The sequence below is a fragment of the Trichoderma reesei genome (genome assembly GCF_000167675.1).
Source record: "Trichoderma reesei QM6a unplaced genomic scaffold TRIREscaffold_1, whole genome shotgun sequence".
Lineage (NCBI taxonomy): Eukaryota > Fungi > Ascomycota > Sordariomycetes > Hypocreales > Hypocreaceae > Trichoderma > Trichoderma reesei.
The window spans coordinates 3,606,828-3,624,732 of NW_006711148.1; the positions used below are offsets into that span (position 1 = coordinate 3,606,828).

At 55.8% G+C, this 17,905-nt stretch overlaps 5 protein-coding genes across 5 annotated transcripts; 3 read left to right on the top strand and 2 right to left on the bottom strand.

Annotated features, from left to right (window-relative positions):
- Positions 1-2,903: 2,903 nt before the first annotated feature.
- TRIREDRAFT_103372 (basic-leucine zipper transcription factor-like protein) lies at positions 2,904-4,853 on the top strand (the record flags this gene model as incomplete). Its single annotated transcript, XM_006961424.1, has 3 exons — positions 2,904-2,970; positions 3,270-4,458; positions 4,535-4,853. 3 exons carry the CDS (start codon positions 2,904-2,906, stop codon positions 4,851-4,853), a joined length of 1,575 nt encoding a protein of 524 aa, XP_006961486.1.
- Positions 4,854-6,149: 1,296 nt separating this feature from the next.
- On the top strand, positions 6,150-7,927 carry TRIREDRAFT_53443 (uncharacterized protein; the record flags this gene model as incomplete). The annotated part of the gene is made up of 4 exons (XM_006961425.1): positions 6,150-6,234; positions 6,326-7,195; positions 7,263-7,431; positions 7,486-7,927. The coding sequence occupies 4 exons, from the start codon at positions 6,150-6,152 to the stop codon at positions 7,925-7,927; spliced, it is 1,566 nt and encodes a 521-aa protein (XP_006961487.1).
- Positions 7,928-9,107: 1,180 nt separating this feature from the next.
- TRIREDRAFT_53046 (uncharacterized protein) lies at positions 9,108-9,953 on the bottom strand (the record flags this gene model as incomplete). The annotated part of the gene is made up of 3 exons (XM_006961798.1): positions 9,108-9,430; positions 9,527-9,650; positions 9,759-9,953. 3 exons carry the CDS (start codon positions 9,951-9,953, stop codon positions 9,108-9,110), a joined length of 642 nt encoding a protein of 213 aa, XP_006961860.1.
- Positions 9,954-10,463: 510 nt separating this feature from the next.
- Positions 10,464-11,572, top strand: TRIREDRAFT_103376 (uncharacterized protein; the record flags this gene model as incomplete). The annotated part of the gene is made up of 6 exons (XM_006961426.1): positions 10,464-10,473; positions 10,543-10,548; positions 10,614-10,715; positions 10,822-10,959; positions 11,098-11,163; positions 11,238-11,572. 6 exons carry the CDS (start codon positions 10,464-10,466, stop codon positions 11,570-11,572), a joined length of 657 nt encoding a protein of 218 aa, XP_006961488.1.
- A 242-nt stretch (positions 11,573-11,814) lies between these two features.
- On the bottom strand, positions 11,815-15,789 carry TRIREDRAFT_119972 (uncharacterized protein; the record flags this gene model as incomplete). The annotated part of the gene is made up of 2 exons (XM_006961867.1): positions 11,815-12,521; positions 12,961-15,789. The coding sequence occupies 2 exons, from the start codon at positions 15,787-15,789 to the stop codon at positions 12,336-12,338; spliced, it is 3,015 nt and encodes a 1,004-aa protein (XP_006961929.1). The 3' UTR covers positions 11,815-12,335.
- Positions 15,790-17,905: the final 2,116 nt, after the last annotated feature.

Here is a 17,905-nt window from a genome sequence, read left to right on the forward strand (position 1 = left end):
CGAAATGTCTCTGAGAAAGAGGAGAGGGAGACACGAGAGACATTGTGACGTAATGAAGCTTCAACCTCACCCAGCCTGTTGTTCCATCACAGGTTGACTGAATAACCTGCTGCCAAATGCTGTAGCAACCTACCATTCGATGGGTAGGTATCATCACATCCTTTCCCATGTAACAAAACGATAAGAGGACGGCCGAGACGACGGAGATGAGTAGACGGAGACTGGTCCTCAACCCCCTTTGCTGGCTGGTTGGCTAGCTCTTGCGCAGAGGCCAGCGCGGATGCATGAGAGGTTGCCGCAATCTTGGAGGTGGTCCTGTCTTGGTGTGTGTGTGTGTGTCTCGACTCGAGTCGCGCACCAGTAATACATAGACGGAGGCGGCCAGATTGCCACATGCCGCGGGCTGGCAGAGGGAGCAGTTCCGTCGCCCATCTCTGGACTATGTAAAAGTCCGGCAGGGGGGGAATGGGTATCTCATCCATCGGCTGCTAGTCGGTGAGGCGAAACTCAATAGGGCCCAAACGTTGTTTGGAAGAGACTTGGAAAAGTGCCGTGGTCGTGTCTGGAAGGGAAGTACTGAGACACCAAGACGATGGGCGGGTGGACGCCTTGGGCTTTTGCCAGATATTGGTAGTAGCGATCAAATGGCTGGGCCATCCGCGTCTCGTCTCGGCCGATTAGCGAGTCCTGTGCTGTACCAAGGAACGGCCTGCTCGAAGCCCCCCGTGCAGCGAATGAACCCTCGCATCAGTGCATCCGTCAGGACGAAAGCGGCGTTCCCCCGCTGCAGACATGAAGCCCAAATCGTCCACCGTTTACGAGTACCTTACTTGCAGGTGTAGCAGATACCTGTGATACGGGAGTGTTCTCCGCGCAAGGCAGGCGTCACCACCAGCATCAAAAGTACATCCGAAATACACACGAGTTTCGCTCGGGGGTGTCCATGCAGCAGCGCCCCACAGCCCTTTAACTCATTGCTGCTGTTCCCACTGCATCAATAGTACTGTAGCCATCCCTCGCAGCAGCAACTCAACTTGCACATTACTAGCACACCTCCGAGCCGTGCTCTGATTGAGACCGCATTCGCCAGTGGCACGCTAGAGCGACCCCCAGCGCATCCATCCTCGGAGCCCATACAGTGCGGACTCATCTCTTCTCACCTGCCATCTGCTGCAAAGATGCTCCGTCCATTCGCCCTCCGTGCCTCTGCCGGCAGTAGCTCTCTCTACTGTACACACCTTAGGCACGCGGAGATGAGAACAACTTGAAGACGGTGCAGCAATAGACTGATTCGGTGAGGGCGCGATGAGCCCAACGCGGGAATGGCTTCCGTTGCCGCTTGACTCGTTCTTGCACCGGAAACTGTCGATATTAGCAGCAATGATGCTCCGTTTCGTCTTCGCAGCACGTCCGAACGCGCGGCTGTTGCTCCTGGTTTTCCCATCCCGACCCCTGAACATGAACAGACACGCTCAAGTTGACACTGTGCATACAGTACAAGTGCACATACGAAGGTGCTCCGTTCAATCTTGCCACCTCCCAGATGCCCGTATCACGGATACAGCAGATTGCGTGGTTCGATTGGCTGCATCTGGCCTCTTTTTTTTTTCCTTTTTTTTTGTCTCTTAAGTTTTGGTCCCCTCCCCTTGACGCTGGATGGAGACATTCTGAAGGTGGTGGTGCAATTGCTGCAGTACAGTATGTACGTGCATACCTCGCCTTTCCTGCCTCTCCTCCGTCTTCCCTCGCCAGGCATGCATCTGCAGCACCTACAGTACGAACAAGTCCTGCAGTTACGGCGCACACAGCACTGAGAGTGCAGCGCAGTGCAGCCCATCACCATCACCATCCCGCCTGTCCATCCATTCATCCAATCCAAGCTGCCTCGACTTGACCAAACCTCGCCGCCCGTCCAGAGCACGTACCCAGTGCGTGCCAGCTTCCACATCCGCACTGCTCACACCACCCGTCCCCCCAATCGCGAGATGCCCTCTTGCGTCCCGCACAGTGCGGCCCCCGGCCAGGGTTTGTCAGCGAACATGGAAAGTCTCTGCAGGCTCCAGTTTTCATCGCACCCTGGCCGTTAGCGCTGGTGGCCACTCACAATGCCCAAAAGGGCCCCAAAGCAGCCCAGCCAGCAGGACCCCCCCCAGAAGGGTCAGAGCCGCCGCCGCCCGCCTTCTTTTTTCTGCGCCTTTCGTCTTTCACAACGTCATCTCTGACGTCTTTCTTCCTCCATCGTGCACTCTTCACTCTTCCTCAGTTACAGCTTCGCAACGCAGCCTTCCGCGCCCCCCGCCAGCAATAGCTCTTTGTGCAGCCTAGGCGCCTCGACAGTCACGCCCGAAGCTCGTCCAGCATCAGTTTTACCATCTCTCGTGATTTGCAGCGTTCATCCGGGAGCCCTCGCGGCCGCCTCGAATTGGTCCCTTTCTGTTTTATCTTGTTTTTTTATTTTTATTTTTTTTCTGTCCCTTATTCTCTCGTCTCTTCTTACCCGAGCCCGGCCTGTTCTACTGCGGCTCCCCAACTCCTGCCTGGCCCGAGGAGAGGAGAATTGCCTCCCAGGACAGAAGCAAAAACGCAAAACTGCCGCGCTGGGCTGCTGGAGAGTTTGACGCAAGTGAGAGAAGAGCAGGAAAAAAGGGACACGCAAAAGCATTGACAGCAACGCGCCGGCCAAAGCAAAAAGCGCCCCAGCTATCCACCGCCTCAGTTCTGCCTCCGCGCTACGCCTGCCTCTGACCTCATCCATCCAGATTTGGTCTTTCTCACCTCTCTCGACCCGGAATCCCAACGTCTCTCGCAATTGCTCTGCGTTTTCCCCCACATAAGTGGTTGTCCTTCTCTCGCCCTCCATTCCTTTTGCACTGTCTCCTTGATTGATATAATTCATCGTCATCATGGGGACGACCGTCACCAACATAACCGAGTCCAAGTCCCCTAAGCAAGCATCCCCAACCCGGCAAGGTAAGCCTCGTTCCTAATTTTTCTTCAACCTTCCCCCCCCCTTGGCTGTTCCTGCATCGTCATACCTCTCCATTGCCCTCGCTGCTCCTACGCCTTCGTCATCGCTGTCACCTCCCCCGGATCAAGTACGACCGAGGGGTCGTCACCGAACTCAATTGCCCGGCCTCGGTCAAGCACCAGCAACAACGTCACCATTAATTCCCCTGCCATCATCCCCTCCCATTGTCCTGTCGCTGCCGCTGCCATCGCCACTCCTGCCTGTTGTCACCGTCGACTTACAAAGCCCTCTGGTTCAACAGGTTCCGTCGCCAGCGCCAAGATCGACTCAATTACCAAGCCGGACGCTGTGTCCAATGCTCCGGCGACCAAGCCGCTTGCACCGCCGCCTCGACCAGGACAATCCCAACCCGGATCCAATACTCCCGGTGAATACTTTGCGCCTCAGGTTTCCGGAGGCTCCCTCAGCCTGGAGCCCAACCCGTTTGAGCAGTCGTTTGGGGGTGGTGGACCAGAAACGCCCGGAGGAACCAAGCTGCCCAGCGTCGCGGCCTTGACCTCGCCCTCGTCGCTGCTTCCCGGTAGCAACGCGACTCCCTTCAACTGGGGCCCAGGCTCCTTGCGGACCGGCCCGCTTAGCCCAGCGATGCTGTCTGGCCCTACCGATTATTTCGGCGACACACATCACCTTCGCGGCGGCTTCCCTACGCCCAACGAGTCCTCCCTGCGCACCGGACTGACACCGGGTGGGAGCGGGTCTATGTTCCCGGCCCCGAGCCCCAACTCTGCACTCTTTGCGCAGCTGGCCAGCGGCGGCGCGACTCCAAACACCATCGACTTCCACCGAACGGCCTTGAGCGCTGCCGCCAAGCGGGAGCAGGCCAACAGCCTCGCCCGAGCCCAAGCCCAAGCCCAAGCGTCGGCACCGCAGCCCCAGCCAGTCACGTCTCAACCTCAAGACATGACCTCGGTCCCCGTCATCCCCAAGGTCGAAGCCAAGCCCGCATCCGGTCCCTTTGACCCTCACGACAACGACGCGGCCAACGGCCTTTACATGCTCGCCCAAGGGAGGAACGGAACCCAGCCCACTCCCCAATTCACAGTCACGTCGGCACCGGCGGCACACGCGCAACCGGCCCCTGTGGTTCCGCCCACCATGAACACGTCGCCCCCCATGGCCGCCAAGGCAGACCCGCGACGAGGCGTCAGTGAGGTCAGCAACATGTCCGAGGAAAGCGACCAGAAGCCTCAGACACGAGCCAAGGGGAAGAAGAACACACCGGCTACCAATGGCAGGAGGAAAGCCGACGAGGCGCCCGCCAAAGCACCGCCCGCGAAGAGAACAAAAGCCAACAGTGGCGCGGCTAGCAGCAACGGCGATGACGAGGATCACTCCGACGACGATGCAGATTCCAAGTTTGACGAGTCTGGAACAGGAAAGTCAAAGATGACAGACGAGGAGAAGCGTAAGAACTTCTTGGAACGTAACCGGTATGTCTTTTACTTCTTCTTCGTCATGCGTGACCCTTGCCCCGATCCAGCAGGAAACGTGCTAACTCCTCCGTAGTGTGGCGGCTCTGAAATGTCGGCAACGCAAGAAGCAGTGGCTCGCCAACCTTCAGACCAAGGTGGAGGTGTTTAGCAGTGAGAATGAAGCTTTGACCCAGCAAATCACGCAGCTGCGAGAGGAAGTCGTCAATCTCAAGACTCTCCTGCTTGCCCACAAAGACTGTCCCGTCACTCAGCAGCAAGGCCTTCACGGAGCCTTCATGTCTCAAGTCGTTGAGCCCTACAACCCTCAGATCAACCCATATGGCATGGCTGCCCCGATGCCTGGCCCCCAGGGTGTCATGGCTGGCCAGGGTGTCAACCGCCGTTTCTCTTAGCAGAGAATCCACTCGGCTGAGAGAGGCAGATACGAGATCTGATTGAGCATATACGCGGTCTACGGCGCAGAAACATGCATCCGGTACACATTTCCCTTGTATAATTTTAAAAAAGGGGGTTCACGGCAAAAGAGACGGCGGAAGGTAACGCGTGTGTTTTGGGGTGGGTTGCTGGACAGCATCCTGAGGATGTTGTTCATGCCTTCTTTTTCCTTTGTCGGCCCTTCCCGCACCACTTGTGGTTGTAAGCGGTGCCTTGGCCATTACCCGGCTCTTCCTCCCGGGCTCTTCACTTCACACACTTCTCTCTTCCCCGATATTCCTTTACAATGTACGTAAATAGTGGCAAGGCACGGTAAGGTATACACACATGAAAAGGTGTTGGGCTAGGACGGATCCTTGTTGAGTTTGACGGCGTTCTGGGTGATTACGGTACCGTCAAGGGGGATGATGTACTCTTGGTGTTTTTCGGGTTTGGTTTTTTTCACTTTGTTAGATGCTCTGTAGCTAGCGAGAAACGGAAGCTACACGGCCTGGCAGCCGGGTCAATGCATCGATGACTGTATTGCGCTTAATAAACAGGGTTACTGATCTTGGGTCTTGTCACTGGGTAGTCCCATTTTCCGCCTTTGATACGCCTTCTGTAAGGTACTACTTAGGTATCAGTAGTCGAGAGAGTTGAGCATCGAAGTGCTCAGATTGACAGCTAGTAAAGCAAGTCGGTGGTCATTCTTACAAGCTCCACCAGCCAATCAGGTGCCGTGTCAGTGAGACGGAGGGGGTGGGGTAGTGCTGTCCCCATCAGGCTTAGCGCATTGTCTTGGAAAACCATACCTCTTTCCGCCCATGATCCCCAAAAGTAAACACAGCTGGGCAAAGAGAGAAAGAAACACTTTGGCGGTCTCTCGACGATCAACCCTCCGACTCCCTCGGCCCGGCACGACTTGCAGCAGCGCAAGCGCATCATCGATACGGCTGGATGCCCGCAGCTTTTGCACCGCGTGACGGACACTCTCGCCCTGCGATTGCGCGACCTTGATGCGCCGGGCGAGCGAAACGCGCGCAGGCATTTGAGACGCGACAAGGCTGAGGAGCTTGCTTTCCCTCTTCCAACCTCGTCCACCCCGAAAAGCGAGCACGCGACATTCTTAAGGAACCCAAAACGACGACCATCTTATCTTTTCCGCGTCCATCTGCCCTCCCCCGACAGGCACGAGCCCCGCGTCTGGAGAACCGACATCCTCCTGGAAATTATCTCATGCGATCTATTCAGGGGAGCTTCCGAAGAAGCCATCGATGACGACTCTCGTAACTCTTCGACAGCCGCTGGAACTTCTTAGCATGAGCGACCAGCCAGTGCGCAGATCAAAGCGCCAGCCGGGTTCGTTTTGGCCCTTTTACCCCCCCATGTCTGCTCGAGAAAGGAAAGGAAAGAAAGAGGAAGAGGAGGAAAGGAGCGGAGAGGAGAGGAGGGGGGATGTGGATACAACGGCAATCTGAAGGAGAGGACGAGATTGTACTGACTCTGAGAGAACAATTAGCCGCGGATTACGAACAGGACGACGATTTTCAGTTTGTGCGGAAATCGAAAAAGGCGAAAACCGAGGAGCCGGTTGCCCTCCCCGTGAGGAAGTCGTCGAGAGGGAGGCCTTCTGCGGCGGCTGTAGCGGCGAGGGAGCGGGCGGCGAGGGAATCGATTGGCAGTGATGAGCAGGTGGACTTGATCTCGGCGACGACGACGACAACGACGACAACGAAAAAGTCCTCCTCACGACGAAAAGCGGCAAATGACGCGCCCCGGGACGAGCCGCCCACCAAGGCATCGAAGAAGGGCACGAGAAAGAGCTCGCGGCTATCAAACGACGATGCTGCATTTGAGGTGCAGCAGGCTCCGCCGCGGGTCAATGGCTCCTCAACCACTCAGGTCCGCACCAAGAAGGCAGCAAAGTCCAAGGCGCCACGGCCGGTGACGGAGGAGGAAGAAGAGGGAAATGCGTCAATGGCAGAATCGCCAGTGCATGAGACGACTACAGGGCCCACCAAGATTGCGCTGCCAATGAGCGACACACCCATCATTAACCGGAACAAGGAGATGCGAAAGAAGGGAGCCAACGGGAGCCGAAGAAGCAGTCTGGGGTCTCGCGGACGCAGGGCGAGCTCGCTGATTGAGAGCGGGCAGGCGGCTATTCCTCATCGCGAAGTCAGCACGTCTGCGTTTTACAAGCACATTGAAGCGGATTTGCTGGAGCCGCGGCGGATGAAGCAGCTGTTGATATGGTGCGGTGAACGAGCGCTGTCGGCCAAGCCGCGCGGCACTGCCAACTCTGGCGCAATCCTTGGAGGTGGGAGCTTTTGCTTTTGTAATGTGATTGACCTGCGATCAGCTTGCTGACTTCATTCTGATTCCAGCCCGCGCGATCCAAGACCAATTACTCAAAGATTTCGCGACAAGATCAGAGTTTTCGGACTGGTTTAACAGAGAAGATCATGCGCCCAAAGCGCCTGTTGTCATGAAACCGAATCCTCGGAATGCCGAGCTGGATGAGAAAATGGCGGCCCTGCAGGCAAGGATCAAGAGGTCAGTCTCATTTCGTCCGTTTATCCCGGTACATATAAGCTAAGTCAGTTCTAGACTGCAAGAAGAGAAAAAGGCGTGGCTGGCAATACGAAAACCACCTCCGGAGCAACCACCTCTCTTCACCCCACAAGAGAAGAATGCAGACACGATCACACTCCCTGATTTCGATCTGTTGGATCCAGAAGAAGGCAAAATCAGAGGCTTTCTTGTCGACGAGACCAACAGCTTCGCAAGCATACGATCACAGACGCAAGCGCGGTTACGGCAGATTCAATCCTCTCTCGAATTCGAAGTCGATCAATTAGCGGACAATGTCCACAAGCTGGAGCAGCGGGTCAAAGTCGCGGGCAAGGAGGCAGACCGAGTACTGGCCTTGAGCGCCGTGAGGTTGAAAGAGCGCGAAGAGAGGGAGAGGAAGAGGGCGGGAACCAAGGACCTGCCCATCGTATTGGTGCTGCGAAGCTTGAGCAGCATACTGCCCGAGGAAGATGGATGATGAGACAAGACTGGGAAGAGAAAGACCTCTTTTTCTGGCGCTTCCTCTGTTTTTCGCATCACAGCCATCCTATTGAGCCTTTTTTCCAATACCTGCTTCCTTCCATGATACCCTTGCCCCTCAGCTCATCTCTCCCTCCTTTGCGTGGGCACGGTTCCTGCACAGACTCTGCTTTGATCTTTTCTTCCTCTTTTCTTGTTAATTCATGAGACATACTGACGACGAGACGTGACGGCAAGGCGCTCGGTTTGATTTTGATGGATTTCCCGCCCTTCCCTTATAGCCCTTTTTCTTCTTTGTCTTTCATTTATTGCCGTCGTGGGTAGGCGGGTGGTTTGGCTGCTTGGGACTTTTGGCGGTTCGGTTGCTTCAATCCGCGTTTGTTTTCTCTCGGTCCATCTTTCTTTCGAGCTTTGTAGACTTGGGTCGTTTTTGGGCGGGCTGGTTGGTGGGAGGACTTTTTGGGTGTGGTGGACTTTATATACCCATCTCATGGGGTAGATTGAGGGGGGTGGGTGAGATCTGACGCATGGATGAGAAGTGAAGAAAGTGCATGGTGAGGAAGAAGTCGGGAGATGCGGTAGAATTGAGGATGGATAGTCGAAGCGTTGATGTGTATCTACCCCTTTCTTCTTCGGTTGGAATGAAAATGGTAGTGAGCCCGAGTTGATCTTTGTGTCCCTCTTGGTTTGGTTGTGCTACTGAAGCGTCCTTGAAATGACATCTTGGGGCATCTGGAGTCTTGTTATTGACTTACTCCGGGACAGACTGTTCAGGAAAGTCGCTGTTCCGGTGACATGAGTTCACAGCATCATGTTGTCGAGGCTGTATGTTGAGTGTATAAGAATTTTCTTGTTTTGAGGTATAGAAGGTTTCTCCCCCAGTTTTACTTTCTTTTGTGTATCCTCCTCATCCCAATGGATCATGCATCATGATATAACAAACAGCCGGCAGAGACCGCCTCTCCCCGCCTCCTTTATCCGGATACCAACCTACGCAAAATGGCAATGGTAACGCTCCAATGCTTTTCCACTAAGAAACGCTCGTCTTCTCTCTCTCTTCGTCTTCTTGCCCCTTTTCTCCCAATTGCAAGAAAGAAAAGAAAGAAAGGTGGCTTCTCCCTCAAACCCAAGATCCCCCCCCCCCCCTTCCTGCCGTTCCAACCTGTCGAATTACTTAATTAGATCAAGTGCTTTGACCTGAAGTACGCCCTGAGGTACATAATCTGCCACGCCCACAGAATGACGAGCAGCCAAGTGGTGGCGACGCCGAACCACTTGACGCGGTTGTTGGTGCTCTCGTTGGTGTCGCGCAGCCGCTGCTCGCGCTGGCGCAGGTAGTCCATCTCGTGGACGACCTCGGCGGTGAGCTCCTCGATGCGGCGCAGCTCGGCCTCGACGGGCTTGAGCTTCTCGGTGGCCTGGATGGCGGACCAGTCCTTTGCGTCGGCGCCAATGTCGATGTCGAGCTCGACTGTGCGGAGGTTGATGGCGGGCTTGTTGGCTGCATGTGAAGGGATGAAGCGTTAGTTTTGTGTCATGTTTCGAAGCACCAAAGGTAGAGTGCAATGGATGGATAAAGGGGGGGTTTTAGACGTACGGCCGACCATGAGGTTCTCAAAGCAAACGTCAAACGCAGCGTCCGCATGCGAAGTGAAGACGATCCTCGACTCGCCGGCAACATCCTTTGCGCGACCGTATTCGTTTCCGATGGCATCACGGACCTATAAGAGATCAAGCGATCTCCAAGTCAGCTCTTGTTCATCCCTGTTTCTCCTTCTCCCCAGCTCCCTCCTCCTCCTCCCTCCTCCTCTCATTCATCGGAAACGCACATGAATGTTGACCACCATGCCGTCGCCCTTGTACCCGTCCACAGTCGACGTCACCACGACGAGCGTGTCGCTGCCCACAAAGTTGCGGATGCACCGCTCCTTCTTGAGGTTCTCGCCGCCCGTGTGCGCGACGAGGTCGAACTTGAGGGCGCTGGCGGCGCTGGCGAGGAGCAGGAGGCTGCAGAGCCACTGCATGGGCGAAAAGGCCGTTTGCGCCATTGGCCTCCTTTTTCTTTTATTTTTTTTTTCCTCTGTAGCTTGGTTGTCTCTCTTGGTGTGTGTGCCGTATGCAGAGGCTCGTCTCGGCTGATGATGAATTGGGGTCGAGCTGTGTTCGTCGAGGTCGAGTTGCGATTCCGTCCACCAGTTCGGAGACCACCCTGGCTTTACAACGGGTCTCGATTCCCTTTGAATTCGCACCAGCCGCAGAAAGACAACAGGTGTCGCGTTTTGGGGGGTGGGGCTGCTGCTGTGGCTGAGGAATATCGATGAGAGCAGCCATTTAGCCAATCACGTAGCTGGTCGATAAGCTCGGCGTCACGTGTGGGGCAGCCTTGTCGCTGCTTAGGTAGACAAGGAACGGGGGGATGTTCAGCCTTGGAATCTTTTGCTTCATCATTCCTTATCTACAGCCGCCTGCTTTGGATTCTGTCGCATTCTTCTTTAGAGCAGCGAGACTGCAACGACAGCCTTCTTCTAGTCACGATGCCTAAATGTACGTCATTCCCTTTATCTTGCGCCCTATATCTTTCAATTGATAAACGCTAACCTGTCGCAACAACAGTCTTCTGTACGTCCACCCCGAGACGCGCTCCCCTCCAGCACATCCCCCCATCTAACTCAAGACTTCAAAAGGCGACTACTGCGATGTCTACCTCACGCACGACTCCATGTCCGTGCGCAAGGCTCACAACAGCGGCCGAAACCACCTGCGCAACGTGGTAGACTACTACCAGCGTGAGTTTCTCTCTCCCCCCTCCCCTCTCAAACTCTCTCTTGGGCCTTTTGTCGCCGCTCTTCCTCTTTCTCTTCGCCACTAACAGCAGACGGCATCTCTCTATAGAAATCGGACACGAAAAGGCGCAGTCGGTCATCGACTCCATCACCTCCTCGTACGCCGCCGAGGGCCAGGCCCACGCGAACCCGATGCTTCTCCAGAACCAGCCCGGCCAGGGATTCCCTGCGTTTGGCTTCCCCGGAGGTACGCGATAATCACCATTCATGTTTCTTCCCCCGGCGTCGCCACGAACAATGGCGTTCTTGCCCAGCGCATCATGATTACAGTATAGATCAGAACAAGAGTGTATGAGCTGACATGGGTCTGCCCCCCCTTACCTAGGCATCCCTCCGCCATTCCCAGGCATGCCCGGCGCTCCTCCCGGTCAATTCCCCGCCGGCCTCCCACGTACGTTCCACCAACATCCCCTCCTCCCCCTCTCTCACACGCAACCTCTCTGACCTCAGCAAAAATCTCAACAGCGCCTCCAGGCGGCCGCGGCCTCGGCATCCCCGGCATGCCCCCCTTCCCTCCCGGCCCCAACGGAATGCCCCCGATGCCCCCCAACGGCCTGCCCTTCCCTCCGCCCGCCGGCCTGCCCCCCTTCCCTCCCCCCGGAGCGCCCGGTGCCCCCGCTGCTGCTGCCGGTCCTGCTGCTGCTGCTGCTGCTGCTGCTGCTGCTCCCGGTGGTCTCCCGCCGCCGAGCTTCCCCGGTATGCCTGGCATGCCCGTGCCTCCGCCGGGGCAGCACGCGTTTCCGCCGCCTGGGTTCCCGGCGGGAGGACCGCCTCCTGCGCCTGGACAGGATAGGCGATGATGGGATTTGTGGTGCGAAGTTTAGTTTGTGTCACATTTTTTTTTTGTTCGCTTTGCAAGACGTTTTCATGTGTATTTCGGGAATGACGGTAATAATTGGGCGCATTGAGGCGTTTTATCTCTTTCTCTTTTGATCGGTTGGGAGAGCATATACACCTGTTTAAGTAGATGAAAAGAAGGATGGAAGGAAAGGAAAGGCATAGCAATAGTTTGAAAGAAGCTTTTGCATTGAATCGGTCAACAGCCAGCATTCGCATAAAAGCACATACAATTCATAGCCCCCTTCAATTTTTCAAACGTGACTGATTCACATGACCATTCGTCGATTGGCAGGAAATGAAACGACATTCATAAAAGGCCCAAATTTGCTCTTCTCTCTGCTCGACATACACCAAATTATAGTACACCCCAACATCAACACTGACACGGAAAAAAACACAAATCGAGAAACGACAGCGAGATAGCAGTAGTAACCAGAAAGAAAGAAAAAAATGGCTTTCATTTCATTTACAGATCTCTCATAGAAAGAAGAAAAGAGAAAGAAACAAAAAGGCAACCAAATCTAGCCTACCCCTTCTTTGAGAATCCCGTATTTCTTCGTGCAAAGGTCCAATATTGACCAGCAACATGAAACTTGAAAGGAGAACAAGCAACCAACGTGCAATCAGAGAGAAAAAAAGAGGAATGGAAAAAGGAGACAACGGTAACTCAAAAGCGTAGCTCTTGTATCAAAAGAGGAAAAGATCCTGATGAGAGAGCATATATTAAAATGAGACGTTGAACGCTTGAAAGCGCTTCATATCATAGCCTTTGCGATCCAACTTGCTTTCTGTGTTGGTAATAGGTGAGAAAGAAGCCACAAGCACGAGCTGTGGCAGTCCATCCTCAAAGGCGAATTCGTCAAAATCGTCAGTCGTTGCAGAATTATCGTAACGCAAATCGTTGGTCATCTACCCGTGAGTCCCATCATATCGTCTTCAAAATCGTTCGTTTTCGCAAATCATTCGTTCTTTGCAGTCGTCATTGCCTCATTGGTAGAGACTTATAATTGGGGGGAAAAAAAAGGGAAAAAGAAGGGAAAAAAAACAAGACGCCAGCAGATAGCGCATGAGGTCTTCACCACTTGTTTCAAAATCGTCGAGCTGTGTCTGCTTGAACCAAGCCATTGCCACGAATGATGACTTCGCCAACATTGTCTCGGACCTCTTTTGGAGCGCTTATCATTTGCCGGAGTCGCTGTGACCGTTTCTCGCGTCTTCGCTCGCTGAACATTAAGGGAATATTCTGAATGTCTCCCAGCTTGCCTCCAATGGAAAACCGCCGTGAGCCTATGCCGCTTCGGCTGATGCTTCCTCTCCGCCAGAAACCTTTGCGCGGTTCTTCGCTTACGTGCCACCCGGGGCTCTGCCTTCGCCTCATTGACTCGGAGCTGACCTTGCGGCGTACGATTCGCAGATTGCCGCTCGATGTCCGTCGAATGGTTCGGCGCTGGGGTCCGTGCACGTCGTCGACATGGTATTCTTGCGATGGCAAGAGTGAAAGGGTCTGCTTCAACCTTTGGCCAAAGCTCCTGGTATGCCTTCGGGGACGGTTGTCCACGGGAGGGTATCGAAAGACTTCATCGCCCTCTTCTTCTTCCTCGTCGTCACTCCGTTCCTCGTCATCATCCCAGGGCTCGGAATCCTCGTCGCTGATCCACTGTGGGCGCCAGAACGGATGCAATTTGTCCTCCTCGGTAGGCTTGTCGTTGTCTCTGTAGAGGGAGATGTCGCTATCATCGCGGTTCCTCCGCGAGAGAGAGAAAGCCCTGGCCAGGAAGCCCGAAGCCCGCGAAGTCGGCACGTAGTCGATGGAATGGCGTCGTCGGCTGAAAGCTCTTCTGACGATGGAAGCCCGTCGAGGAGGCTTCTCGTTCAGCGACTCAAAGTAGTTGCCTTGGAGAATGGCTCGTTCGGCCGCAGGGGTCATGCCTGAAGGCGTGGCGGGAATGAAGTTGATCGCGGGTGGGTGCGATGGCGGTTGAGGCGGTGCTCGTGGGTTGCGCAGGGGTGAATCGACCGCAGGCGACGAGAATCTTCTCTGGAGAGGGGTCGCTGGTTTCTGCTCGTACAAATGTGCCATCATGGAGTTCGGAGGGCTGGATACGTGCTTCGCCGGGGCTGAATGGTCCACCATGACAACCGATGAGTTCTGGTGAGGAAACATGTGGATAGCGAGAGCCTCCGACAGCTCGGGCGCCGTTGCACACGTGTCCATGGAAGCCACTGAGAAGGGCGTGTTCCGCAGTGGAATCTTCTTCACCGAGAGCACATCATCGTGCTGGTCGACCCCAAGGCTGTTCGCTGTCTCCTCCCTTTCCAGGCCCTTCGTCTCTGGGGACGCGGGAGGTAGCGACGGCGTGCTAGGGCAGATGATGTGCACCTCCTGGCTGAAGCGAGAGATGGCCTGCTCCTCGACCTCGGCGACGTGGACCTTGACACTGCTGGCGGTGACCGAGACACCAGTCACTGAGCCAGCCCTGGAAATGTTGCGACTCGTGGGGGCGGACAGTGACGAGGACCGCTGCGGAATCGTGGGAGGAAAGTCCATCGTCCGCACAGATCCATCTGACTCGGAGTACGCCCGACTCCGGCGAGAAGGGCGTTCAAAGACAGGTCCAGAGCTTGAGTTGGTCGATGACGAGGGAGAGTGAGCAGGGACAGATCTGACGCTCTTGGACCTGTCCGAGCGCTTGCTGGATGTGGATCGAAGGGAAGGCTCCCTGCTCTTGGGACCTCTCGAGGATCGCCGATCAGGGACGATAACCACGGGGATGGCGCCACTCTTCCAAATCTCCCGTCTCGCGGTCCTGCTGGAGATGGGTGGAGGGTTTGCCGAAGGCGTCACTGTTGAGGCGTGGCTTTCGCGATCATACGGATCCAGTTTCGGGCTCTGCGGGATGTTGGGGGCCTTTGAGGCTTCCTCTTTCACATCCCTATGATGGGCCACCAGGGCAGTCTCGCCTCTGTTATCAGCAGCAGTTCTCAGGGTACTCAGCTTTCGCATATGGCGCAGTTTTCTTTCCCTCTTGGGCGGTCCATCCACCAGGACAACCTCGACGATTGACGTTGCTTGGCTGGATGTGCTCAGCGGGCGGTCTCGTTTGGCCGTGGCTTCGACCTGCGGATGAGCCAACCTGGCAGCCTTGTGATCATCAGGGTTCTTTGATGACGATATTTCAGGCGCCGCCTCGTCAAGTTGCATGTTGCGCACGGCTTTCGTGGCGTCTGTAGGCGCCGCAGACACCTTGTCTTGGATGACAGCGTCGTGGTGCAAGACTGGACGAGACACTCTTGACGATCGTCGTTGGTGCTGGTTCTGCTGTGACATTATCACACTTGCCAGGCGGGCGTCCCCCGAATGTCCATCTCTGAAAGTTGTGCCTTGTCTGTCGACAGGTTCAGCAGCTCTAGCCTTTGCCCTTGGTGTACCGTCGCCCTCTCTTCGTCCTTGTTGGATCGTTGGCGTCTTGTCCGAAGGAGTTGTCGCGCTTGCCGCATCGTCATCAATAGCAACGGTGCTGGCGGGTATGGTAACGGTTGTTTGCGAAGTTACGGAATCCCTGCGACGCCATTCGGCAGCCCTCCCGGCCTCGTCCTCCGAAGACGTCACTTCCTCGCGGGCGGTGATGAAGGATTCGGCCCTCGACTCAGGGCCCATGGTGCTTCCCGAAGTATTGCGGCCCTTTATGCTCGGACGCGGGACCTTGGCGTGGCTTGAGGAGTGCGGCGGGGTGACATCTGGCGTCGGGGGGCTGCGCTGGTCAGGGGGGGTGGCTGGCGGTCGGTTCGCGACGACGCTCGGCAGCCTGACGCTATCTTCGGTGCTCGTCGGGCTCGGGGCGGCGGCAGAACGGCTGCTAGAGGAGGCGTTGGACTGCGCGGGCGGCGTGGGAGGCAGGTCAGGTCCGGTGCCTATCCTCCTGAGCTGGTGCTTCAAGGGCTGTGAGCTGACAATCGGGTGAGGCGTCGAGCTTCTGGGCACCGGCGCTCCGCTGGTCAGGTTGGAATTGCGCCTGGGGCCATCGTGCGCCTGGTCGTTGAGCGGCCGCGGCAGGACCCGGTGCTTCTTGAACTGGCGCGGAGCCGCAGCCGCAGCCTCAGGCACAGGAGCAGGCACAGGCACAGGCACAGGCACAGGCACAGGCACAGGGCTGCCATTCATCTGAAGCGCCGCCATCGTTCGAATCTCAAACTGTTGTCGGTAGCACTGGCTTGCGAGCAGGCCTCGAGCTGGTAGAGGAAGCACAGGCTGCCCAGTAGCAGTATAATTCACACAGACTACGTGGCGGCGGCGTGGTTGAGGCAGGGGCCTCTTTGCATGATGGTGGACAAGTAGAATGCGCTGGACTGGACAGGGCGCCGCAGTTGGTGAGCAGCCAGCTAATCGAGATCAGACTGCGGCGCGCTCGTGAGTGGCCGGCCAGCGATGGTGATTTGCGAGGCGATCGAGAGGTGCTGCTGGGTCCCAGGCTCTCGACGGCCAATCCGAGGCGAGAAGACAAGCAGCCGCAGGTAATAAGCTGAGAGACCCGGGCTGAGCCTGCGTCAACGGGGTCTCTCTCCTCCTCCACCCAAAGAAACGGAAGAATGAAAGAAGTCTCAAAGCACCGGTGTGAAACTTGTGCCGTACAGCTAGCCACCAAAGGGCCGGGCGCAGTGCTGAGGCGGCGAGTGAGACGCTGTCGAGTTGGTGATTGGCCGCGGCAGCGGATGAGCGAGCAAGAAGCCAAAAAGGAAGGGAATCGCGGTGCTCAGCGAACAAAGAGCGAGGCGTGAGGACGAATGAAAGGCGCAAGGTTCCGAGGAAACTTGGAAAGGAAGAAAAGGAAAAATAGAAAAAGAGAGAAGAAAAAAAAAACGCGAGCAGGTGGTTGGTGAGATCGCCTGGCAGTGAGTGACAGTGGCAGCAGCTGGGCCCCCCCGGTGGCCGCCAGCCTTGGTGCAGATCCCAAAGGACTCGATTTTGCTCGATTCGCAAGGTTCACGATGCAGGGGGTGGCACGGTGATGACGGACCGCTGGCACATGGCGGATGCGATTCGTCGAGGGCTGGGCGAGAAGCAAGCAAGCAAGTAAGGCGATGGTGATGGTGATGGTGATGGAGCGGCGAGATGGTTTTTTTTTTTTTTTCTTTGGCCGCAGTCGTCCAGCAGTGCGGTACAGCACGTTCGGAAGCAGCTGGAATGGGTGTATCTGATTCGACGGCGATGGGGACGTGGAGTGATGTCGGTGTCGATGTCGATGTCGATGTAGGAGGCAGGAATTGAACCTGCGCTGGTCTGACGAGGAGGGCGGGGCGATACTATATCGAGTGCCACCACCCACGTCCTGTCCTGTCTGGGGGATAGTTGTACAGTGTCATCTTGGGAGGCCGTGCCTGATACCCATACCTGATACCTGATACGAAAACCTGATACCCGGTAATACCTCCAGGTGTGCAGATTCGCACAGAAGAACATCATCATCATCGTCGTCGCCTTTCCCCTTTGCGTCTTGTTTGCATACAGCTGGATTAGCCGGAACTGCAGCCGTCAAATCAGACACCAGTGGCCCGTCTCTGGCGGGAGCGATGGCGCCGGTCGGTCGTTGACGCCACGGCTTTAGCGGACCTTGTGCCTGTAACTGATTGATTCAGAGGTACCTGTATCTATCAAGGTTGACTGACTGCTTGATGCATCATGGATGGATGGGATTTCTACAGTAGGTACCTAATCATTCTTCAACTGCTGCACCTGCTCCGGAATCCGTACGGATCCAATGATATCCATGGATCGAACCCTGAAACAGATACAACTGCGGCATAAGCACGACTAGGACTGTTCAGCTCTGATTCTTCATGCCGCGGGACCAACCTATTGATGCAAAACAGTGCAGATGCAGCAGCGCCGCCTCCACTCCCCTCAAGCTGTTGGACCGCTGCGACACCATCCATCCAATGCCATCAAGAGCACCAGGCAACGTTTCATACCTACCTACAGAGGTCCTGCCGCTCTCAAGTTCGATGCGAGATGTCTACGAGATTCCAAGCATCATGTGTTCTTCCATCTACCTACCCTACCATCCTCTGTCGTGACGTTCCAAGACAAAGTTTGAGAACCGTCGCCAAAATCCGGCCGTCATGTGAATCCATCAAGAGACAAAAAAAAACAAGAGGCATTTTGGACAAAGCCGCCATCCAAGCCTCTTTTCGCGACGGCGCGAGCCTAGCACAGCTGCCACACCCAACGGCAAAAGGGCTAAGAAAAGAAACAAGCTCCGTCACGGTGACTTTGACGAAAAATCTCAATACCTACC